At 51.7% G+C, this 19,957-nt stretch overlaps 1 protein-coding gene across 1 annotated transcript; it reads right to left on the bottom strand.

The window, feature by feature from the left end:
- Nucleotides 1–294: 294 nt before the first annotated feature.
- On the bottom strand, nucleotides 295–17,400 carry TGFB3 (transforming growth factor beta 3). The gene is made up of 7 exons (XM_065637074.1): nucleotides 16,398–17,400; nucleotides 10,679–10,842; nucleotides 9,189–9,318; nucleotides 7,514–7,621; nucleotides 6,527–6,698; nucleotides 5,844–5,997; nucleotides 295–3,506 (listed from the first exon to the last, which is right to left on the bottom strand). Exons 1-7 carry the CDS (start codon nucleotides 17,110–17,112, stop codon nucleotides 3,348–3,350), a joined length of 1,602 nt encoding a protein of 533 aa, XP_065493146.1. The 5' UTR covers nucleotides 17,113–17,400; the 3' UTR covers nucleotides 295–3,347.
- Nucleotides 17,401–19,957: the final 2,557 nt, after the last annotated feature.

The raw sequence follows: 19,957 nt of genomic DNA, 5'->3' as shown, positions 1-19,957 counted from the left end.
CAAAGACTCATTTAGTCTGCAGACTATTCTTTGCTGAAATACCACTGCACATTCCTTTACTTAAACAGTGTTCCTTGCAGAGCTCAACAATGCACTGCAGCCTGAAAACCAAGGTGTTCAAGTTCAGGTCTAGGCCTCTTGCATGCTATGTTATAATATGCCACAGAGAAGCAGGGACTACACAGATGGTCATTTCATCATCTGTGCAGGATCTGCCTGATGGCAGTGCAGAATAGGGTTTTTCACTCTTTCTAACTATTGATCTTTGTTAGAGAGACAGAAAGTGCACTGGAATTGTTTTAATCAGCTTTTGTTTGTTCTTGCAAACAACAAAAGGGAACTGTTGGGAGCTGTATTCAGTGGTGGCAGTGACGATCCCACTTTCTCTTTCCCATTGTCCTCAATTTGCCAGCTAGTAACAGAGCATATAGAGAAATGCCCTCTGCCTTCCCATGCAAGTGTCCTGAAAAGTAAGTCTGTGCCCAGGAGCCTATTCAATCTGTTATTAACCACATGGAGACAGTGTAATTTGTTGCTGAATTATAGCTAAAACACCCCTAGAAAAGCTATTTTAATAGCAAGAAAATGAATTCGGGTCCTGTCTCACAAATCTAATTCTCAAATGTTGCTAGGGAAACAGAAAGCTGGAGAGAGAAGCAGTAACTGAAATACGTCTGTTTGACTTCAAGGATTACTGTACCCAGAGATTGCCTGTGTCCTTACTGGTTGGACACTCCAAGGCTCTTCTCCCCTGATTTTCCATTGCCATTTTGCTTTCCAAGGAGACAAAAGGCTCAGTCCTTCTGCCACCCCTCGCTGCCACTGAGGAGCAGCAGTGAACAAAGACTAGTAAGACAGACACACCTCAAGGGACTTGCCAGGGTTAATCCGTGGGTGGCTCTGATGTGCTCCAAGTGCCACGTAGGACTGTGAGCTGTGCAAGTGTTCTAGCTCAGCTCTTTGCAGCTCTCTCCTTGGCTGATTTGTTTGGTTTTTTTCCCCCCCTTTACTAGCAAGGAAGCCCTTCAATTGGATGGGCAGCAAAGCCAGCCCACAGCTCAGGAGGAATAATGACCAAAGACCAGACTGCATTTTGTAAACCAAAACCTCCCCAGGGGCTGCTGCTAAAAGATGAGAGAGAATTCCTATGCCAGTTGGCATCTGTATTTCCCCCTGCCCCCCATTACAACCACTAAATTTCTGGCCTGTCAGCATGGTAGTGTAGTTGTAAGGCATTTATTTGCTCCCTCCTTGGGCAGGTGGGAGGGAACCATGGGCATGGAGAGCTGTACAGGGCACAGTTGTACAACAGTGTTGCAGGACTGATGGGAGCTGCATCTTTCATCATCACACCAATGACAGGTCAAGGAGCCCCAAAGAGATGAAAGGCATAAAGCTGAAGTGTTTGGGAGTGCCTCTGCCAGAGCTCATGTGCCCCAGCAAGATGTCACACCGGGTGGCAGGCTCCCTCCACTGACCCACCCTTGCTAACCTCTCGCCAGTTGGTGATGGTGCAGGAAGGGTTGTTTACAGTTTATTTAGATGTTTGAGATTACATGTTACGGCAGCCTCATGTGAGGTATATGGAAGCAGCCACAATTGTGAAGGGCTTGATGGAAGAGCTGAATTCTGAGCTGACCATGGAGAGCCCTGGCCACAAGCCATTAACCAGCTAGGTGTCGTTTTGCACTTCGTTGTCAGGGACCAAGAATTGGGAGCGCACAGGGAGGAACCTCTGTGGTCTCTGGAACATGACTTTTAAGTAGTTGTGGTTTGGAGAGTCAGAAAGGCAGCCACCACATCTCATGTGACATGGAAGTACCGGAGATTTTTACCTTTGGGAGTATCTGTGGCTGAAAAAGCCCATACTTTTAAAAGAGTACACCGATTTCTTGCCTGGGCAACATCTGTGAGCTTTTTATGAGCAATGTTCATGCTAAAGTGGGAGGAGCGATGTGTTATTTACCTGTGTGTACAAGTGTCTATTGGCAGACCATATATATTAAAATGGACATAGGACTTCTGTCAGCTGTGGCAACTGCACTGCCCTAGTTATTGAAACAGTATTGTTCTAAGTGTTTTACATTTGAGGGGAGCCATCAAAAGCATATGCCAGAGGTGATGTGCATCTGAAGGACTAGGGCAGGACAGGGCACACATACACCAGGCACAGCTTGAGGGTACCAAGGAATTTCTATTCTGGGGAGCTCTGGCTCATCTAAATTCTGTCTGTTCCTTTGAAGACACATTTTTGAAAGGGGAAAAATTTTAGACTGACTGAATATGCCACAACAGTAGAGGTTTAAAAAGAGCAAACCATCTAACCCTCCAACAAACAACTTGCTTGTGGAAAAAAAAGAGCATCTCCCCCCCAAATATTTATTTTTTTACGATGTTTTTGAGATTACTGTTTTTTAAGTCTTGGCGGGTGAGGCCTGGGCCATTGTGCAGAACAGGTGCAGAACACTCCAAAGCACCTCACAAACCACAACAGACAAGAGGTCCTCGGGGTAGATCAGATCACGAATGAATGGGCCCAATACTCAGGTACCCACAGATATTGCTCCTGCCCTGACCCAGAAACCATCTCCCAGAAACTCCAGGAAGGGAAAAGAGCTGAATGGAGACATCAGTCCTTCTGAAAATGGACTCAGCACCCTCTTTCCTTGTATTTTCCCACCCTCAGCAGGCTGGCTGGGAGCCTTGCAGTTTGCATTTAGAAACCAATAGCCAGGATCTGCCAACTGAACTTGCAGGTTTGGCAGACACAGAATTTCAGTTGCAGGACTCCTGGATCACAGCTCTGAGGAACAAAAGTCTATATCTGAGCATTTCTTCTCTCAGCAGCTTCCCTTCTTGGTGCATTTTCTTTCTCCAAAGAAACTTCCAGGGTTTCTTCCTACAGAGGAAACCTTCAAGCCAGTGGGGAGGGCTGAGGTCCTAAGATAGCTAAAGCTAGAATAGAAAAAACATCTCCCCATTTCCATTCCCCCTTTCACCTGCTCTTTCTCATTCCCTTGCTTTCCCCAGCTCAACTACCCAGCATTCAAATACACAGCAGTTTCTCCACCCTATCCTTCTCTTCTGCACCAACTGCCCAGCCATTTTGGAGAGTGTGGTCTTTGTGTCACCAAAGTAGCTCCCAGAAGGAAAATGACACTGCCAACAAGTCCAAGAAATGTTCCAGAAGAAATCCCCAAGGGCTGCCAGATCCTAAGCCACAGGGTTTGGCACTCGGCCCTCAGCATGTGTAGTCTCTGACCCCCAGTTCCTCTTGTGTTGGCCTGGAATCAGGAGAGTGGGTGCTGACAGTTTCTCTCTTGGCTTTGGGTGGGCCAGGGTGCCTCTCAGCTGCACTTGCAGGATTTCACCACCATGTTGGAGAGCTGCTCCACTTTGGGGGTCCTCCCGACATAGTACAAGATAGTGAGCGGCTCCAGGTCCTGGGGGACACAGCAAGGCGAAGCGGATGCCTCAGGGTTCAGCGTGTTGTATAAGCCCAGCACCTGCAGGAACAAAGTAAATGTGGTGACAAAGTCAGGAATATGTTTAAGTTGGTTGAGGACAGGAAGGGACTGCAAAGCAAACAGGTCTCTAAGCATTTGGACTATGCTCATCAGAGGGTATTTCCCTCAGGCAAGTAATACTCCCCCGTCACCTCCTGGCCATGGCCTGCTTCTAAGGGGTCTCACCTGCCCTGGCCTGACTCTTAATTTTTAATTGTAGTAGCCTTGCTCTGCAGCTGATGCCTAAGGGTTGAAGAAGTGCAAGTAGTTGTCTCCTTTCATCTCTAATTTGGTATGGTGGATAGTGTCGCAATTTTTGCTTTTAACAAAGCTGGGTGTAACCAGCCTGGGGCCGTGTTGTCTTGGGTTCCATTAAAGAAACCAGAAGAAAGAACATCAGTGCTGCTTATTTCAACCAACATCTCTAGATAGCACTGGATGGATGCCAATCCTCTCGAGTATCCACAATTCCCTCTCAGCTTTGAAGTGTCCGATGCTTTCTCCCTGCACTCCATCCTGCAAGTCATTACATTATAATGCTGGAGCCAGAAGGGTGTCCTGTGGGGACCCCACTGGATTCCTCCTCCCAGCTGGCCCCAGCCCACAGATGACTGTACACTTCAGCCATGTAACTGCTACAGAACAGTTGCCTTGTTTCTTGCCAGAGGTGGCCGCTTCTCAGCAGTAAGCAACTTCCTTCTTGAGTTGTGGGGCCAAAACATGATCTCACCTGCACTACTGTGGTCTCAGTGCTTATCTGGTATGAACGACAGGGTCTGGCACATTGTCTTTTAACTACTTTACAGTCTTTGGGGATGCGAGGTGCTAAGGAAACATCCTGTTTTATCACCCAGATCCACGTAATCACAGTTGTTCTGGTAGAAGCTCTCTGGGATACTGAGCAAAGTTCACCAGCCTGTACTGCGGGGGTACCATGTGCTCTGGGGCTGCTCTACTCAACAGAGATGGGAGGTGAAACGGACTGGTGAGAAATCTTCACCATGTTTTTCCTAGGTGGTGCTGGCAAGCTGTCAGGGGCTATATTGTTCTAAAGGTTTCTTGGATCACTCAGCTGACCTTAACGCTTGATTGTTTCCTTTCTTGCTCAAGAAAAGAACATTAGGAACCGGTCTAAAAATCTCCTTTCTCTCACACTTATTCAGTCCAGGTATCTACTAGAGAGCTTCTCAGGACAACCAGATGGTAAAGCTACATGCCCATTACCCTTTCAAAGCTGTTCATCCCTTTGCTTTGTCTTGTGCATAATGTCTAGCATCTGTTCACTTCTTCTTTCCCATAGATCGACTTCCCACTGATATTAGTCCTTGAGCTTCAGCAAGCCTTGCTGCTGTGCAGACTCTCAAGCTGTAAAGAAAATGTTAGGCTCTTTTCTGCATTATCATCTTTACCTAATTATCTATTCTTCAGCTGAATCTGCTTTTTCTGGTAACTAGATAGCGAGCTGTTGCATTGTCTGGATTGCTGCCTTTTCTGTGGGCAGCAGCACAGCATTTTCCTCTGGCTTTTCTTGCTTCAGCGATGGACTGCCTATTCCTTAGTCTGTCTTCTCCCCTTGGTACTTCTCCCACGCCTGTGCTTTTCTGTTGCTTTTATTTTCTTCCACTCTGGACAGTAGCCATGCTCAGGTGGTATTCTTCCCAAAGACTGCCTAGTGTACTCACGTTAAACAGAGGTTATGTGTAAGTTATCTGAAGATATTTGCTTTCTGCCAGCTTTTACTCATGAATCTCAGTGTCTAGTAGGCTCCTCCCTGCCATAGGTCAGGTGGAAAGGACACGTGTGCAGGAGGGAGAGCTTACTGCACGGCTGTGTTCACTGATGGACGTGGATTTCCCTTCGCTTTCAGACTACAGCTGCCCCTGTGGTGGCAGATGGCAGCTGCGTGCCATGGCGTAACAGTTTTGTGTGACAACCTGGCACAAAGCAGATGAAAATCCTCTGTCCAGTGCAAACTGCACGAGACATTTAGGCAGAAGATAATTACCCAAGTTGACGTTTTATGTGAACAATTCAGTTAATACTCTGGCCATTACCAAATAAGTATCCTAAAGCCATCAGTCCTGCTGTTTCACGTCTTATCCAAGAGACAGCGTCCTGCTCCTCACCATTTGGCTGGAAACATAGACTCAGTATTGACTCCAAAGGAAGCACTTTTTCCCTGCTGAACCACCTTTTCTGCAGTTTCCTTGGACAGTTTTTTTACAAGTATTGATCTGAACTGCTTTTGCTGCTTTGAAGAGACTAGATATGATCAGCCTTAGGAAGGAAGGGGAAGCCACAGACACAAGCCCAGACAGGATAATCTATTAGATGTACCGTGCTGTGAGTGGTGTCTGCGCTGCGGAGGTATGGACACGGGCCTGAACAAAAGTTAGCAAAGTAGCCCTTGGGCTCGTGGACCCATTTCCAGCCAAGGTCCTGTCGGAAGTCGATGTACAGAGGACGCACGCAGCAGTTCTCCTCCAGGTTCCTGAAACACAAGTATCAAAACACAATCAGTCTAAAGAGAGGCCTTATATGCAACGGTGTGATACAGCTTCCTGAGCAGAAGGACTAATACCAGCAGTGCCCAGCGGGACGTGGTGTTTGCCTGCGCCAAGTGCAGAGGAGCAGCACAGGCCAGCAATGGCTCAGCAGCCTGTCTCTGCTGGTGCCTGCCAGCTCACGGCTTGGCCACTGGCCCAGGGAGTCAGCACCCTGCTTGCCCACAGCAGCACCTGGTGCTCTCCGGCACCTGGAGTTCGCAGGGGGCTGCCACGGGTCTCCCTCTAGCCAGTGGCTCAGCCAGAAGCACATAGTGACTCTGCTGAGCTGGCCAGCATCCCCTTCTTGGACACCACGAGGAGCAGCTGGCTGAGCTGTGCTCCTCATGTGGCTGCTGTGGCACCATGGTGACCCACTACCCCTGTTGAGGGCTCTGCCTGTCCCGGTGGCACGGAGTCTCACCAGGCTTGCCCACCTCAGGTGTGGGATCTGGTCACTCCAGGCAGGATTCTCACCGGAAACAGTAGTTGGTATCCAGGGCCCGTTTCTTTCTCTGGCCTCCCAATGTTGGGCTGTCCAGCCGATGTGGGGGTAACATCATCAAGATGAGGTGAGGATTATGCAAGTCTTTCTGCTTCTTCAGGCGCCCCAAGTCCCCACGGCCATACTCATCCTCACTGTCAATGCCTTTGGAGAAAAACAGGATCCACAAATAAGAAATCGGCATGGAAGTGGAGTACGCAACAAGACTTTTCAGTGTATTTAACACTCTCATGCCTGCCCTCGAACCAGGGTGAAAAGGATTCAGACACCATGTCCACTTACTCTGGGACTTCTTCCCTCACAGGGACTCCTTTACTCCTGGTGAATCTGACTGCAGCAGGCCTGAAACAGAGGCTTATGGGCCACCTGTTTTACCATTTGCAAACTGCTGGTGGGGCCATTAATCCATCCCGCTCACTCCTGGCTTTGGTCCCAGGACAAGCAGGAAGATGAATGGTTTAAAGAAGATGTCAGATCATTGGCACTCTGCAGAACAGCCTCAGAAATGGAGCCTGTGGGGGCCAGTGGCTGCAGCCCAGGGCTGCAAGCCAGGAGGTTCCTAGTTCTTAGGCCAGCCAAGCCACTGACTCTCTGGGCCACCTCACACAGGATGCCTGACTTCCTTGTGTTTCAGTCACCCTAACTGGAAAGCAGAGCCTCTGCAGAAATCTGAGAAGGCATCAAGCTGAACTTCCCAGAGAGACACCGAAATGCAAAAATATTCCTTTCTGCAGACACTTGTGCAAACCCACCCAGCTTGTACTTATTTTCTTCCATTTCAAACCTATGTACAAACTGGACATACCAAATAATCAACATGCAAACCTAGATGTGTATGCCTTAAGACAAATGTTACGCAGCATAAAATGCTCAAATATGCAAAGCAAGACCTCAGGTTTTTTTAGATACTCCAAACTTTCTCTTTCCCAACAGCCTCCCCTAACCCAGCTCCTTATCACCTTTGAATTTGATCTCCAAGACCTCGTGCAAATTCTCCAAGATGTCTCCGTTGGGCTGAAAAGTATGGCAAGGACAGTGTATGCTAATTTCCAGGCCAAGGTTGGACTCTGCAAAGAAGATAACTCTGTGAGAAACAGTCTTTGTCATGTGGGGCAGCTCCTAGCACAGGGCACAGGGAAGTTTCACTGAGGACATGGACTGTGGTAACTCCTAGACTGTGGGTTGGTCTCAGAGTCAGGGATGCTATCAGAGCTGGGGAACAGAAGCTGCCTTGGAAAGGAAAATGGGAAGCAGAATGTTGCAGCTTCACCTCTGCCAAAAGCCTTGCTCTTGCTAAAAGGACCTTCCTCGGCAAGTAAGAAGGGTGCTCCTGGTTGTGTTTTTTAGGCTATTCAGCATCCAGAAGCATTTGTAAGCTTCAAGGAGCTCCACTGGAAAACAAGTATTTTGAAAAGCTGTCTTGCGGTGTCTGTGTTAAATCAGTTTTGCCATCCTCAGTACCTGTCTACCATCTGGCTTCTGCTTAGTGTCTGAAGGAGAGATCTGAAAATGAGCTAGTTGGATATGGACAAGTAGTTTCACTGGAAGCATTTTTCTCAGCAGCTGCAACCTCCTGTTTTGTTGAACTGCTAGCAGTCTAAGTCACACAGACTTTCCAGAGGCAAGTCTATTTTCATAATAACTTCCTGGACCAGTCATGCTGTGTGGGCCTGACTGAGGAACATAAGACTCTTATGAAAGCTCCTTTTTTATGTTGTGTCATGAATTAAAACATCTGGCTCCCCAGGGCATTGACAAGGTGCCTAGCACCTTTTTTCCTAAGCACTGTATACTCTGTGATGTCTTGTCAGCTGGAGCGCTTGCCCAGAGCTTGCTGCAGTTCCAGCCCTGAACTCCAGCCATCAGGACACAGCTTAGATTGCCTGAAAAAGGAGGAAGCCTACAAGCGCACAGCTTACCCTTCCAGGGAGCGGCTGCTTGCCAGAACCTGCATTCCAGTTTTCAGTGGCACCTAGCTTCTATCACTGAGGCCAATCCAGCTGTGAGTCACGGTGCTATGCTCCAGCTGTGAATGGGGTCAGTGTTCTTGCTGGGAGCTGCCCCATAACTATCTGTTGGGCTGCCCAGTGGTGGCAGAGGTATGTTCTCTGCAGTGCTGAAGCCTCCATCTGTCTAGGTGTGTCAGCCTCTGGTATTTCCTCACCTTTATACCTGCCAAGCTGTAAACAGCTAAAGAAACCAGGATCCTTGCTGGTTTTTTCCCTACTAGATTTGCTCTAGTCCACATGAAAATTAAACCAGAGCAATCCTCGTTTTCTATGTATTACCGATAATAGTTTAGACAAGCAGAGGGGTCCCCTCTGGGCTTAGAATTGAAGAACCAAAAGAAGTTCCAACATCTCTCTGTGAAAACAACTTCCTTCTCCAGAGGATGAACCCTCATTCTGACCCAGCCCATGGAGCCACACAGTGGGGACTCCAGGACAGAGCTAGGAATCTAGCAAACATCACACACTGAGGTAGCTCTCTTGGGAAGGCTTGTTCTCAGACTGAAAGAAGCTGTCCTCTATGTGAGCCAAGCTCCCGCAAAAAGGGGAGCAGAGAGATACTCCTGTCAACATTGATCCACATTTCTGTGGATGCCTTGACACCCAGTCCAGCTAAGACCCCTACCTCTGTGCAGGAGCCACTCACGCACAGTCTCAGTGACATCGAAGGACAGCCACTCAGGGGAGCCCCGTGTCTGCACATTCCTGCCGCTGAGGTAGCGCTGCTTTGCTATGTGCTCATCCGGCCGAAGGATCTGTGTCAGAAGGAGAGGTAGAGAGAATCAGCCAGTGCTGTGCATAAGGAAGGGATATCCTTGGCTCTTTTTTCTTCCACAGTTTGCTAAAAACTAATTCAGAAGGTTGGTCCCGGCAAGTGAGACACCAGGATTACCCTGGCACAGGTGAGAAGGACATGTTCACCCAACCTGAACTCCAGAGTTCTACACAACGCTTATTTCTGTGTCCTAAGCAGCCTACATCTGTTGATTCATCCTTCTTTCAGGCACATATCCAGAGGCAGCAGCACACAGCAACTGATCTGATAGGTGGTTTTGTTTCTATATGCACCTGTGGGACGTAGGTCTGGATTTCAGAGTAGAACCAGCAGTGGGCAATAGAGCATCTTGCTACAGGTCCCATGCCCAGCAAGCCTATTGAGTCCTGGACCGTGGGGTTTTCATGTGTCCTACACTCTTCAACTTCTACCAAAACACAGCAGGGCTGATCAGGTTTGGAGACCTCTCCCCCTGCTCTGACATCTCTTCCCGCTTCCAGACAAACAACTACAGTCTATGCAAGGTGTCTCCTTCCTGCAGGACCCCAGGTTCACTCCACAGAGCACTGAACCTATGGAGAAGCTCTGAGATTGCTTCCTTGTCAGTTGTGTCATCTGGAGAGTTGCTCTGACCTTTGAAGCTGAATTCCAGGAAGTCCTGAAGAGCTACCAGCCACAGGGCAATTTTAAATGCACTCCTACTGCAAAGTGGAGACACACCAGCCTGTGGGAATGTGGCCCCTGGATACTAAACTGTACCATTAGCCTAAGACCACTTCCAAACCTGACCTAGACCTAATTCTTGACGGGGGACTTCATGGGTTCAAACCAAACTCCAGGTAAGTACCTGAATTAATGGTGCCAGGAATTGTCCCCCTGAAGAGCTGCTGCTGAAGGCAACATTGAAAGCAAGCATTATTTTTCCAGTAAATCAGTGACAAGACAGAGAGCTCCACCCATTGGATTGGCACCAACTGTACTGTGACAGTCAAAGGAGCAAAAGTGCTAAGGGATCTGGGCACGCAGATGTGACAGAAGGGTCAGGGCTGCTCCGCTGGTGAGGGGCTCCCCTGCCAGCCCCCTTCTCAGTGCAGCAAATTGCTGCAGTGGACACCATGCCAGGGTGCCCAGAGCAGCCAGCCTATGTGAGGAGGGAAAGGACAGCATCCCACTGTAAAAGGAAAGGTGATGGTGTCACTACATATGTTGTAAGAAGCCTGGGGTACAGCATGGGATTTCTTCTCTCTCTTCTGTGGCCTTGCACATATTAATTGAGGCGACCATTACAGAACCAAGCTATTCTGTGCTCAGGCATAGGGGAAGGTGAGAAGAGCACTCACCTGGAAGAGCTCAATGCGCTGCTCACTGCGTTTGGAGCTTGGGTTGGGCACACGCAGCACCCGAAACTCAGCACGGAACAAGTTGGTGCTGTTCTTCTCTGCTGAGGACACATTGAAGCGGAACACATTGGAGGTGACACCTTTTGGACAAGTGCCCAACTCATCTAGGAGAAAGAAAAATGGAAAGACTGAGAACCACAGGTCAGAGGGGCAGGATCTCAAATAAAAATTGTTTGAGAAAGAGCTTTCCAGCAGAAGCCTGTCATTCAAGCATCTTGCCACCTGTAAATCATTATTATTTAGTTAAAGATAACACAGGATTAATTCACTCCAATTTGGTCTACATTCTAACATTTTGCAAAATCTTCCCACTACTGCCACCATTATTTCAATGCTACAAGCCAGAGAATCAGTAGAGATCAACCACAGTATTTTTAATATTATCTCTTCTAATTCTGCTCATCAAATGTTGCTAATAATCATGAATCTGCTGCATCCAAAACAACAACCCCAGCCAAGGCAACGGGACAACCTCATCTGCAGCTACTGGGGCCCATTCCCAGTAGTGATGATGCTGTGACTCTGCTCACACTGGAAACATGAAGCCACAAAGGAGCTGATCCCATTGCCACTGAAACTTAGTTTTACAAACCTTGACATTGTCTCCTAGAATGAAAGCCAGCCAAGTGTCCACAAAGCATGAGGTGTGAAGACTTTTGGGGGCAGTGACTATTCAGTGTGTACTGAAAGAAATGGGTTTTAAGATCAGTTCTCACTCATGACCTGGAGAAGGAATTCATGAATAGTTCCATATACAGAGTTCAAGGACAAGGTAGTAGTACTGAGAGGTCTGCAGAGATCATACATGCAGGAAATAGCACAGCAATTCTCTGCCTTGATGTGTGCCTGCTGAACATAAAAATCCATTTCACAAATGATCCAAAAGAGAGTAGGTAAAAGCTAAGAGGTCCAAAACAAAGTCCTCAAGAGAAAACAAGCCTCTCTTCATTTGGACCATTTTGGTCCCATGGAAATGTCTTTGTCGTCACTCATGTTCCTCTCCTATAGCATCATTCCTCTCCTCTGGTAGCATCATTAGGGCAAGACACAGCAGCTCCTGCTCTACAGCCACATGCAGGTTTGTTTGCAGCCCTACAGAGCCCCTCACGTGACCTCTGACTGTCGTTCAGTGCAACAGGGGCTCTCATATCAGCTGATATTTAAGTTGCTTTAAAAAAAAAAACCAAAAAAAAACCAAACAGAAAGAAAAACTATCACCTGTTCCTACCCACAGTTCCAGCCTGTGTTGAATAGGCTAGAAGCCCTAGTTGAAGGAATCTTCAAGTTAGATTCCTGGAGCTGGACCCTCTCTTCATAACACCATCTCCCCAGGGAAACAGCTTCTGAAGATGGGCTAGTGTGAAAGAGGTTCACCTCCCATAACAAATTCTGCTTTGAGCAACATTGATGCACTTCCAGAGTCATCTCCATGAAGATGAAGGTCTTCTTGTGCTACACTCAGATTCAGCAAGCAGGAGCCTACCAGTTTACAAGGATGTATTCTTAGGGTGCTGACATTGTACTCAATAAGCTAATGACTAGATGATCACATTGGGCTTTAATTGGAGGTGGTGGCTTTTCTTGTTTGTTTATTTGTTTGTTTTCATTTGTACTACTGAATGGAACAGCCTTCCCACACAGGAAAGTCTCTGTCTGCCATTGAAGAGATGCATGTTCAGTGATCCCAGGAGACCAGACCCAGTTGCAGCCATGAGTTCATACGCTCAGCCCAACAACCCTGCACCAAGCCACAAGGACACCCACTGTGGGCACTCCACCACTGTGACCAGTTCTAGGTTTTAAACCACAGAAAAGCACAGCAGAAGAACCAAGCTCTGATCTCATTAAATGCCCAAAGGCATCTTCCTAGCAGAAGTCTAACGCTGATAACTGTTTCGTGTCCTAGACCTAGGCAGATACTGTGTCTTAATACCCCCTTAAGCTGTTTTGCACTCCTAGACCTATTAATAGCGCTGTTAACAGCCTGCCCTTCCATTTTAGACCCGAATGCCTGTCCACATGGAGTGTCCCAGTAGTCATCAGAAATGCCCTTCTAGATCAGACCAGTAGTCAGCCAATCCCAGTATCTATTTCCAACAGTAGTGCTTTATCTGACAATCTGAGTCTGCAGATCTGGTCCTACAGAACACTGGAGAGACAAAATAATTTATTGTATAGCATCTCCTTAAGATTTTTGGCTAAGTTAGGCAGCCATTGTGGTAAGAAATGACTATATGTATTGTATTTTGCCTGCTGTCCACACATTGCCTTCTACCTACTTACTTCACCAGCAAGGTGCTGGTGTATTGGGAGACCTTCCTAGTGGAAATAGTTAATAGCTACCTTCCCTTCCCTGAGAACATGTTTCATGTTCCCTTCATAGCCTGGGAACAAGCCCTCTGTGATGGGGAGAGGGAGCTGTGTGCTGTGTTTCCCTGTGAGGCTGGAGCCTGCTTCCTATCCCAGGGTACAGCTCTCACTCCCAGGACGCTGACTGCTTTGGGGCAAAGTACTTTTTGCAAGAGGTCATAGGCAAAGGAAGCAAGGTGATTTTTTGGGGGAACTTGGTCCAATCCCAGCTCAGGTGTGTTAATCACACTGGAATCTGGATGCGCCCACCTACCAGCACAGAACAAAGCCTGGAGGCAACATTCCTGCAAGCTCTTCCAGTCTACAAGACTCAGTGGCTGTAACCAAGCCTGGAGACAGGGAATCTGTGACACCCTGCACACCCATGCCAGGCTGACACCAAAGGCTGGATCCTCACAATTGGGCCCTGCTATTACTGGGGAGCTCAGGCAGTCCTGAGCTGTTGACTGTACAAATGATGAGACCAGCAGCCTCAGTGCAGACAATGTGATACAGGGACCAGGTTCTTTTGGGAGCTTCCCTCTTCCTACCACTGCTCTCAGCGAGGTGTAGGTTCTCCACGTGCTGCTGATCCTACACAGCTGCTGTTTCTGGCAAGCCCCAAGAAGGCTGATGGCTGTGATGTTTGATGTCAAGGAAGGGCAGGCTGGCTGTGAGCAGCTACTGCCTCACTCCATATTATACCACTGGTACTTCAAAGTGTTTCATGCCAAAGCTGCATAACTTTGGAGAAAAAATTAATCCTTCCGGAACTCTGCAGGTGGCAGGTTTGGAGGGATGAGATACTTGGCCCCAGCAACCCATGGCTTTAATTGCCTTGCCTCTCAAGCTGGCTTGGAAAATGGCATGTTCTTCCTCAGGAAGGTAAACAAAGTAATTTGCATGGACCTTTGCAAATGCTCTAAGCTTGAATCTAACCAAGTCAGTGCTCAAGAGCATCTGAGCCCCTATATGTTTTAGGAGATCCCTGAAGTGAGTGGCCGGTCAAGAGCAAGTTGTTCTCTGAAAGAAAGTCCCTTATAATTCAGGCAATGTGCCTGAGAGGCACAGCAGAAAGACCATCTTGTGAGTCACCAAACAGCTCAGAGTCAGGATGGGGAACTGGTCCTGAATATCCCTCCTTCCTAGAAGGATGGGGCTCTCCCCACTGCTATTTTTGCTTCTCAGCTCTTCTCACTTTTGGGCCTTAAGTCTTTGAGAAGGATGAGTTCTCTGAGCCAACTAGCCGCTTGACTAATAGTTTGGAGCTAGAACAGTTTATGTGCATGTGAGTGTGCGTGTGCACACATTTCAGACTTGTCTGTATCATCCTCGCAGTTCCCCCAATGGAGCAGTCCTCCCCTTCCCCCCTAGAGGAGACTGGCTTTGGCTCGGAGCATGGTCTGAGATCACCGCCTGGCACAGTGACAGAGTCATGGGAAAGTTGAACATCAGCCACTTCTGAAGACACGGGGCCAAATTCAGCCATGGTCTAAGTGATGAATCTCCCTTGGTTTCAAAAGGAGTGCATCTCTTGACACCATTGCCTGTCTGGAGCTAGTCTCCCCCTGTGTGACCCAGTTGCAAAGTTCCCTCTTTCTCTGGGTGGTGGCACCTACACTGCACATTCCCAGGAACTTAATCTCAGCCCTACTTGTTTTTCTAAACCCGCTGCTCAGCACTTTGCCCCAGTGTCCTCTGGGGACATGGGACAGGTTCATTCATTTCCACAGGAATTGTCACCAACCCACCACTCCCTCCTCTCTGCTCCTTCTCGTGCACCACATCTTCATTCCTCTTTCCCCGCTACTTCATCCAAATCCACTCCTCTGACTTCATTTCCCTCTGTTGGGCTTTCCCAGTTTCCTTCCCCAAAACACACTGGTTCATAGTGCAGCTGTACTATTTTGCACAGGTGCTTGGTTTCCCCATATATTTTTATAATTTCATTAACGACACTTCAGTAGGTCAAAACTGTTGAAATATGGGTAAGCTGCTATACCCTGCGCACTTTCTTCTCCTCGAGTCTTGGTGTCTCCTGAGCTAAGAGCTAATCGCATAGCCATATGGAGTGCAGTCTGCTAGAGATTAAGTGAAATTTGTTGCATTACCACATTGTAGCTCTTATTCCAGCTCATCATATGTCAAGATTAACATAAACCTGGAAGAGTAACTGCATGCTGAGGCTGCCTGCACCAAGTCACAGCTCCTCCCCAGAACTGCTCGTGTTCAAATCGCAGCTCCAAGACTGCACTACATCACAGGAGGACGTCCTGGATGATGGTATGATGACATGTCCACCAACATCTTCCAGTCCTAAGGCATCCTAAGCACAGACTGAAAGGATTGCTTGTGCCTACATATGCTCAGCATCTGCAATCTGCTTGGGGTTCATCTGCTCAGCCTCTGTCTTTGCATCTGCATCTGCTCAGCTCCTGCACCTGAATCCGTTTAGTGTCCACATCTGGGCCTGCTCATCATCTGCTCCACACCTGCTCAACATCTGTCATGTTTCCTCAATGCCTGTGTTCACTTGGGGGTCTCTTTTGCATTGCCGTCTGCTTTGCACCTGCTCAGCATCTCTGTTACCGTGTACTCACTCTCTGAACCCTCACACTATCCAAGTAACACCCTCGACAGTGTCCTCCAGGCACCGGCCTCTCCAGCAAGCATCTCTCCACCTTCTGCACAGCCAGTGCAGATGCTGCACAGACAAAACGGGTTGCCTGTCTCTCTGCGGCACTTCAGCAGGGAGGAGTCCAGCTAGCTGCTCTCATCCAAACACTAGACCTGTGCCTTTACCTAGCCCGGTGCGCAGCATTAGCCTCGATACCCAAACTGTCTGCTCTCCTGCAGCCTTCTCCCGTCACATCTTCCCCCTTCTCCTCCCCTCCCCGCCTTCCCCCAGATGTCAGGGCTCTAGACAGGGCTTGGCTCGCTGCTCCTGGACCCCGCAACCCGCCGCTGCCAGCGCCCACCTCCTCCACCTGCGGCGGGGCCGCTCCCCGCCAAGCCCCGCGCCGTCCTGTCGGTGCTCCGAGCGCTCGCCGCTCCGTGGCTCCCCCGCCCCGGTCCCGGGACAGCGGCGTGCGCTCCCCACAGCCGCTCGCCCCGCACCTGAGCGCGCAGGCAGGCGGAGACGCGCCCCCGCCGCGGCGGCCCCCTCCTGCCTCCGCACTCCCGCCCCGCTCCGCGGGGGCCCGGCAGCCCTCGGCCCCGGCTGGCCGCCCCTCCTCCGCGCTCGGGGTCCCGGGCAGCCTGCCCCGCGGGCGCGGCACCGCGGCCGGCGCGGGGGGAGCCCAGCACTTACTGTGCTCGGGAAGGCCCTGGATCATGTCAAATTTATGGATCTCTTTGGCATAGTATTCGGACTCGGTGTTGTCCTGAGAGCAGCTCTCCTCCTTCTCCTCCTCCATCTCCTCCAGCAGCTCCCGGGTGCTGTTATAGAGGGCCAGGATCTGGTAGGGCACATGCGCCGGCCCCACGGTCTCGGGGGGGCTGGTGAGCCGCAGCTTGCTCAGGATCTGCCCCCGGATGGCTTCCACCCTCTTCTTCTTGATGTGGTCCAGGTCCAAGGTAGTGCAGGAGGACAGCGAGAGGCTCACGGTGGCGAAGCTCAGCAGGGAGAGCAGCACCAGAGCCCTTTGCACGTACATCTTCATGTGCGAGGGGGCGGCGAACGGGGCCCCCGCGAGAGACCCCCGGGCGGCGGCGAGCGGGCGCGGGGGCCGAGGCGGTGTGCTGGCGGCAGCCTCCCCAGATCCCGCAGGCTGAGGGTTGGCGAGGAGGTGCATGAACTCACTGCGCCGTGCGCGACTCAGGACTTCCAGGAAGAGCTGGCAGCGCTCCGCAAGGAGAAGCGGCAGGCGCCGTGCCTCGCCGCGCCGGGCTCCTTCCCCATGCGCCGCCCCGCGTCCCGCGGAGCCGGGGGCGCCCCGCCGCGCCGCGCCGCCGCACGTGTCAGCGGCCCGCGCCGCCCCGCCGCTGCGGGGGGAGCGCGGCGCCCGCCCCTCTCGCTGCACCATTCATGCCCCCGCCGGGACCCGCGCCCTACATCGCCCGGTGCCCGACCCCCGGGAGCGCGGCACCGCGGCGCTCCCCGCACGGCCGGGAGCAGCGCCGCCGGGCCGTCCGCTGCCCCCGCGGGCTACGCTAACCGCCGTGCCCAGGCCGCGCACCGCTCAGCCCGGCACCGCGCCGCCCCTCCCGCGCACACTGCCTCTCCCTCGGCCCCGCCGCTGAAATTTTATACCTCCCTCCCATGACGTCCCCGGGACGGGGCTCGGGCGGGGGAGGGAGGGAGCTCGAAGCCCGGCCTTCGCCCGCGGTACCGCGCTAATGGCTTCAGCAGCCGCGCAGCCGCCGCCCCCCCCCCCCCCCCCCCCCGCCGGGCCCCGCCGCCGCCCCCCGCGCGGCCGGCGTCGCCGGGCCCCTCGCGCCCCGGGCCCCTCGCGCTCCAGCGGCGGGGCGACCCCGCGCGCCCTCCGACGTGGCCGCCGCACCGGCGCGGCGCGCGGGCGCCCCCTGCTGGCGTCGCTCGGGCAGCGGCGGGCGCGGGGCGGCGGCGGGCTCGCCGCGGTGGTCCGCCGCGCGCTGGCGGGCGGCGCGGGGATGCCCCTCCCGTTCCCAGCTGCGAAGTTGCATTAAAAGCGGCTAAAAATACCCCGAATACTTTCCTGATGTGGTTTCTTTCCGACGGAGGGAGGAGGGGAAGGAGGTGCCGGGCGGCGGCGGGGCCGGGCTCTGCGCTGCGAGCGAGGGTCTGCGGCGGCCCCGGCGGGGCCCCGGCCGCGGCGGGGCTGGCGGGCCCTGCGAGGCCCCAGGGCAGCCCTCGGTCCGGCCCTTCGTGCGCCCGCTGCCCTCGGAGGGGGCCGGGGCCGCCCGCAGGAGAGCGAACCCCGGCCCCAGCTGAGGTTCGGCTCCGTGACCGGGGCCCCGGGGGGGTCCCCTCCTGGGGCAACCCCTGACCACGGCCACCCGCCGCACCAGCCTCCCCCGTGCTGACCCCGCCTGCCCTGAAGCCCGGGAGCTGCCGGCCCCTGGAGCGAGCACCTTGCCCTCCCCCGAACCCTTCCCGCTCTGCAGGCACTCCTCACCCCACCGCCCAGCCCTTCTCCTGGGGGCCTGCGGAGCGGGGTCTGTACACCCCCGAGGTGCCCGGAGGTCTGAGGCGGGATGGCAGCTCCGTGCCTTCCTGACCCAGCGCAACCGCTGGAAGCACTGTCCGCCCTGCGGAAGCCAGCAGCCCGGCTGTGCTGCTGGGAGGATGCGGCAGGACAGCTGCTGCAGGGCTGTGGGTGAGACGGGAGCTGGGCAGAGCTCTCTGTGGCAGCAAGTCCTGGGGCATTCGTGCTGGGGCAGAGCTGGGCCCCATGGGCACGTGGCGCCGGCACCTGGACAGGTGGTGTGTGGCAGCAGCACAGCTGGTCCATGGCTGGAAACGCTGGGGACGGCTGCGGAGAGCCTTCCATCACCTGTATGTTTAAGGTGTCTGGGGCTGGGAGAGCACTGCCAGCTCAGAGGCCAGCAGCTCATCCAAGACATGGAGTGTGGAAGAAGGTTCAGAGGAAATCCAGGGTGCTGGATGCCCAGTGAGTCCATTACCCTGCAGCTCTGAGGAGACCAAAGGGTGAACTGCTCACCGTTTGCTTGTGCTTTGCTTGGGGAAGAGGAATTTGAGTTCTTTGATGGAGCAAAGATGTAACAAGATCTAGCAGCTCTAAGATGACCATCAGATGAATCACAACTTGGAGTAAGTTGCAAAGTCTGAGTGCTGCCGTTAGCTATCCATGGAATATTTTTATGTAGATTGGGATGGATGTTTCTAGAGATCCTCAGGCACTTCTGAAATTAACTCTGGATGCTTTTGTGCTCTGGGATCTCCTCTACCCTGCATTAGGTTGGAGGTCATGCGAAATGCAGTAGAATGGATTGCATTGGACTTCAGTAACCATTTTGCTACAGTGCTGCATGGTGAGTTATTAGTTAAGATGGAGATAAGTACAGGAATTATAAGAGATTACTAGAGGAGTTCTGCAGTGGCTGGCCCTGGGCCCAGTTTTCATTAATGATCTTGGCACATTGAAATAGATGTGCTAATGAAATTGGCTGCTGATCCAAAGTTGGGAGGCATTGTTAATATAGGGGAGGACTGGAATATCCTATAGGAGGGGGTAGGCAATTTTGATGGCTGAGACAGCAGAAATGGGATGAAATGCAATAGTACAAAACACAAGGTAATGTTGTTGATAGCTGAGAGCAGACTCTTATGTTATGAGTTGACAGTGGAGACTTACCATTTGGAAATAATAGCGGAGAAGAAGGAGGTAGATGTGGTGCTGGCTCCAGTACTGGGCCACTCACTTTCTACCCCGGGCGTTGCTCTCTCTAGGTTGAGAAGAGGTGGGGAAGCTCCATGGTCTGACATGCACTGGAACCGCTGCTGGTGGCTGCGAGGAGCAGTCACTAACAGGTTGCACATCTTGGACACGCTGGAATCCAGCTGGGGCTGAGGGAGACCCCGACGAGGCTACTGAATGTGTGAGTATTGTAGGAAATATTTCACACTTGGCAACCCTGACTGGGTTTTGACAGTCTGAGCCGGGGCTGATGCAACTCGAACAGCGTCTGTTCTCATGGAGATCAAGACAGACAAATGCGTGGGCCTTTTCTGCTTATCAAAGCCCCTTCCACCTTCCAGAGGGAGGAACCTCCTGTTTGAAGCTTTGCAATTGTTAGGAGATTTTGTCCTGGAACCCACACAAATAACGGAATATTTTCAGTTGTTTCCCTCCTCCAAAACCCCTTAGAGATGAGGTAAATACTTTGAGGGTCATGGAGAAAAAAGTTGCAGAAAATCAAACTGAGGTG

This window comes from Caloenas nicobarica, chromosome 5 (genome assembly GCF_036013445.1).
Source record: "Caloenas nicobarica isolate bCalNic1 chromosome 5, bCalNic1.hap1, whole genome shotgun sequence".
NCBI lineage: Eukaryota > Metazoa > Chordata > Aves > Columbiformes > Columbidae > Caloenas > Caloenas nicobarica.
This window is presented reverse-complemented; position numbering and strand designations above follow the sequence as displayed.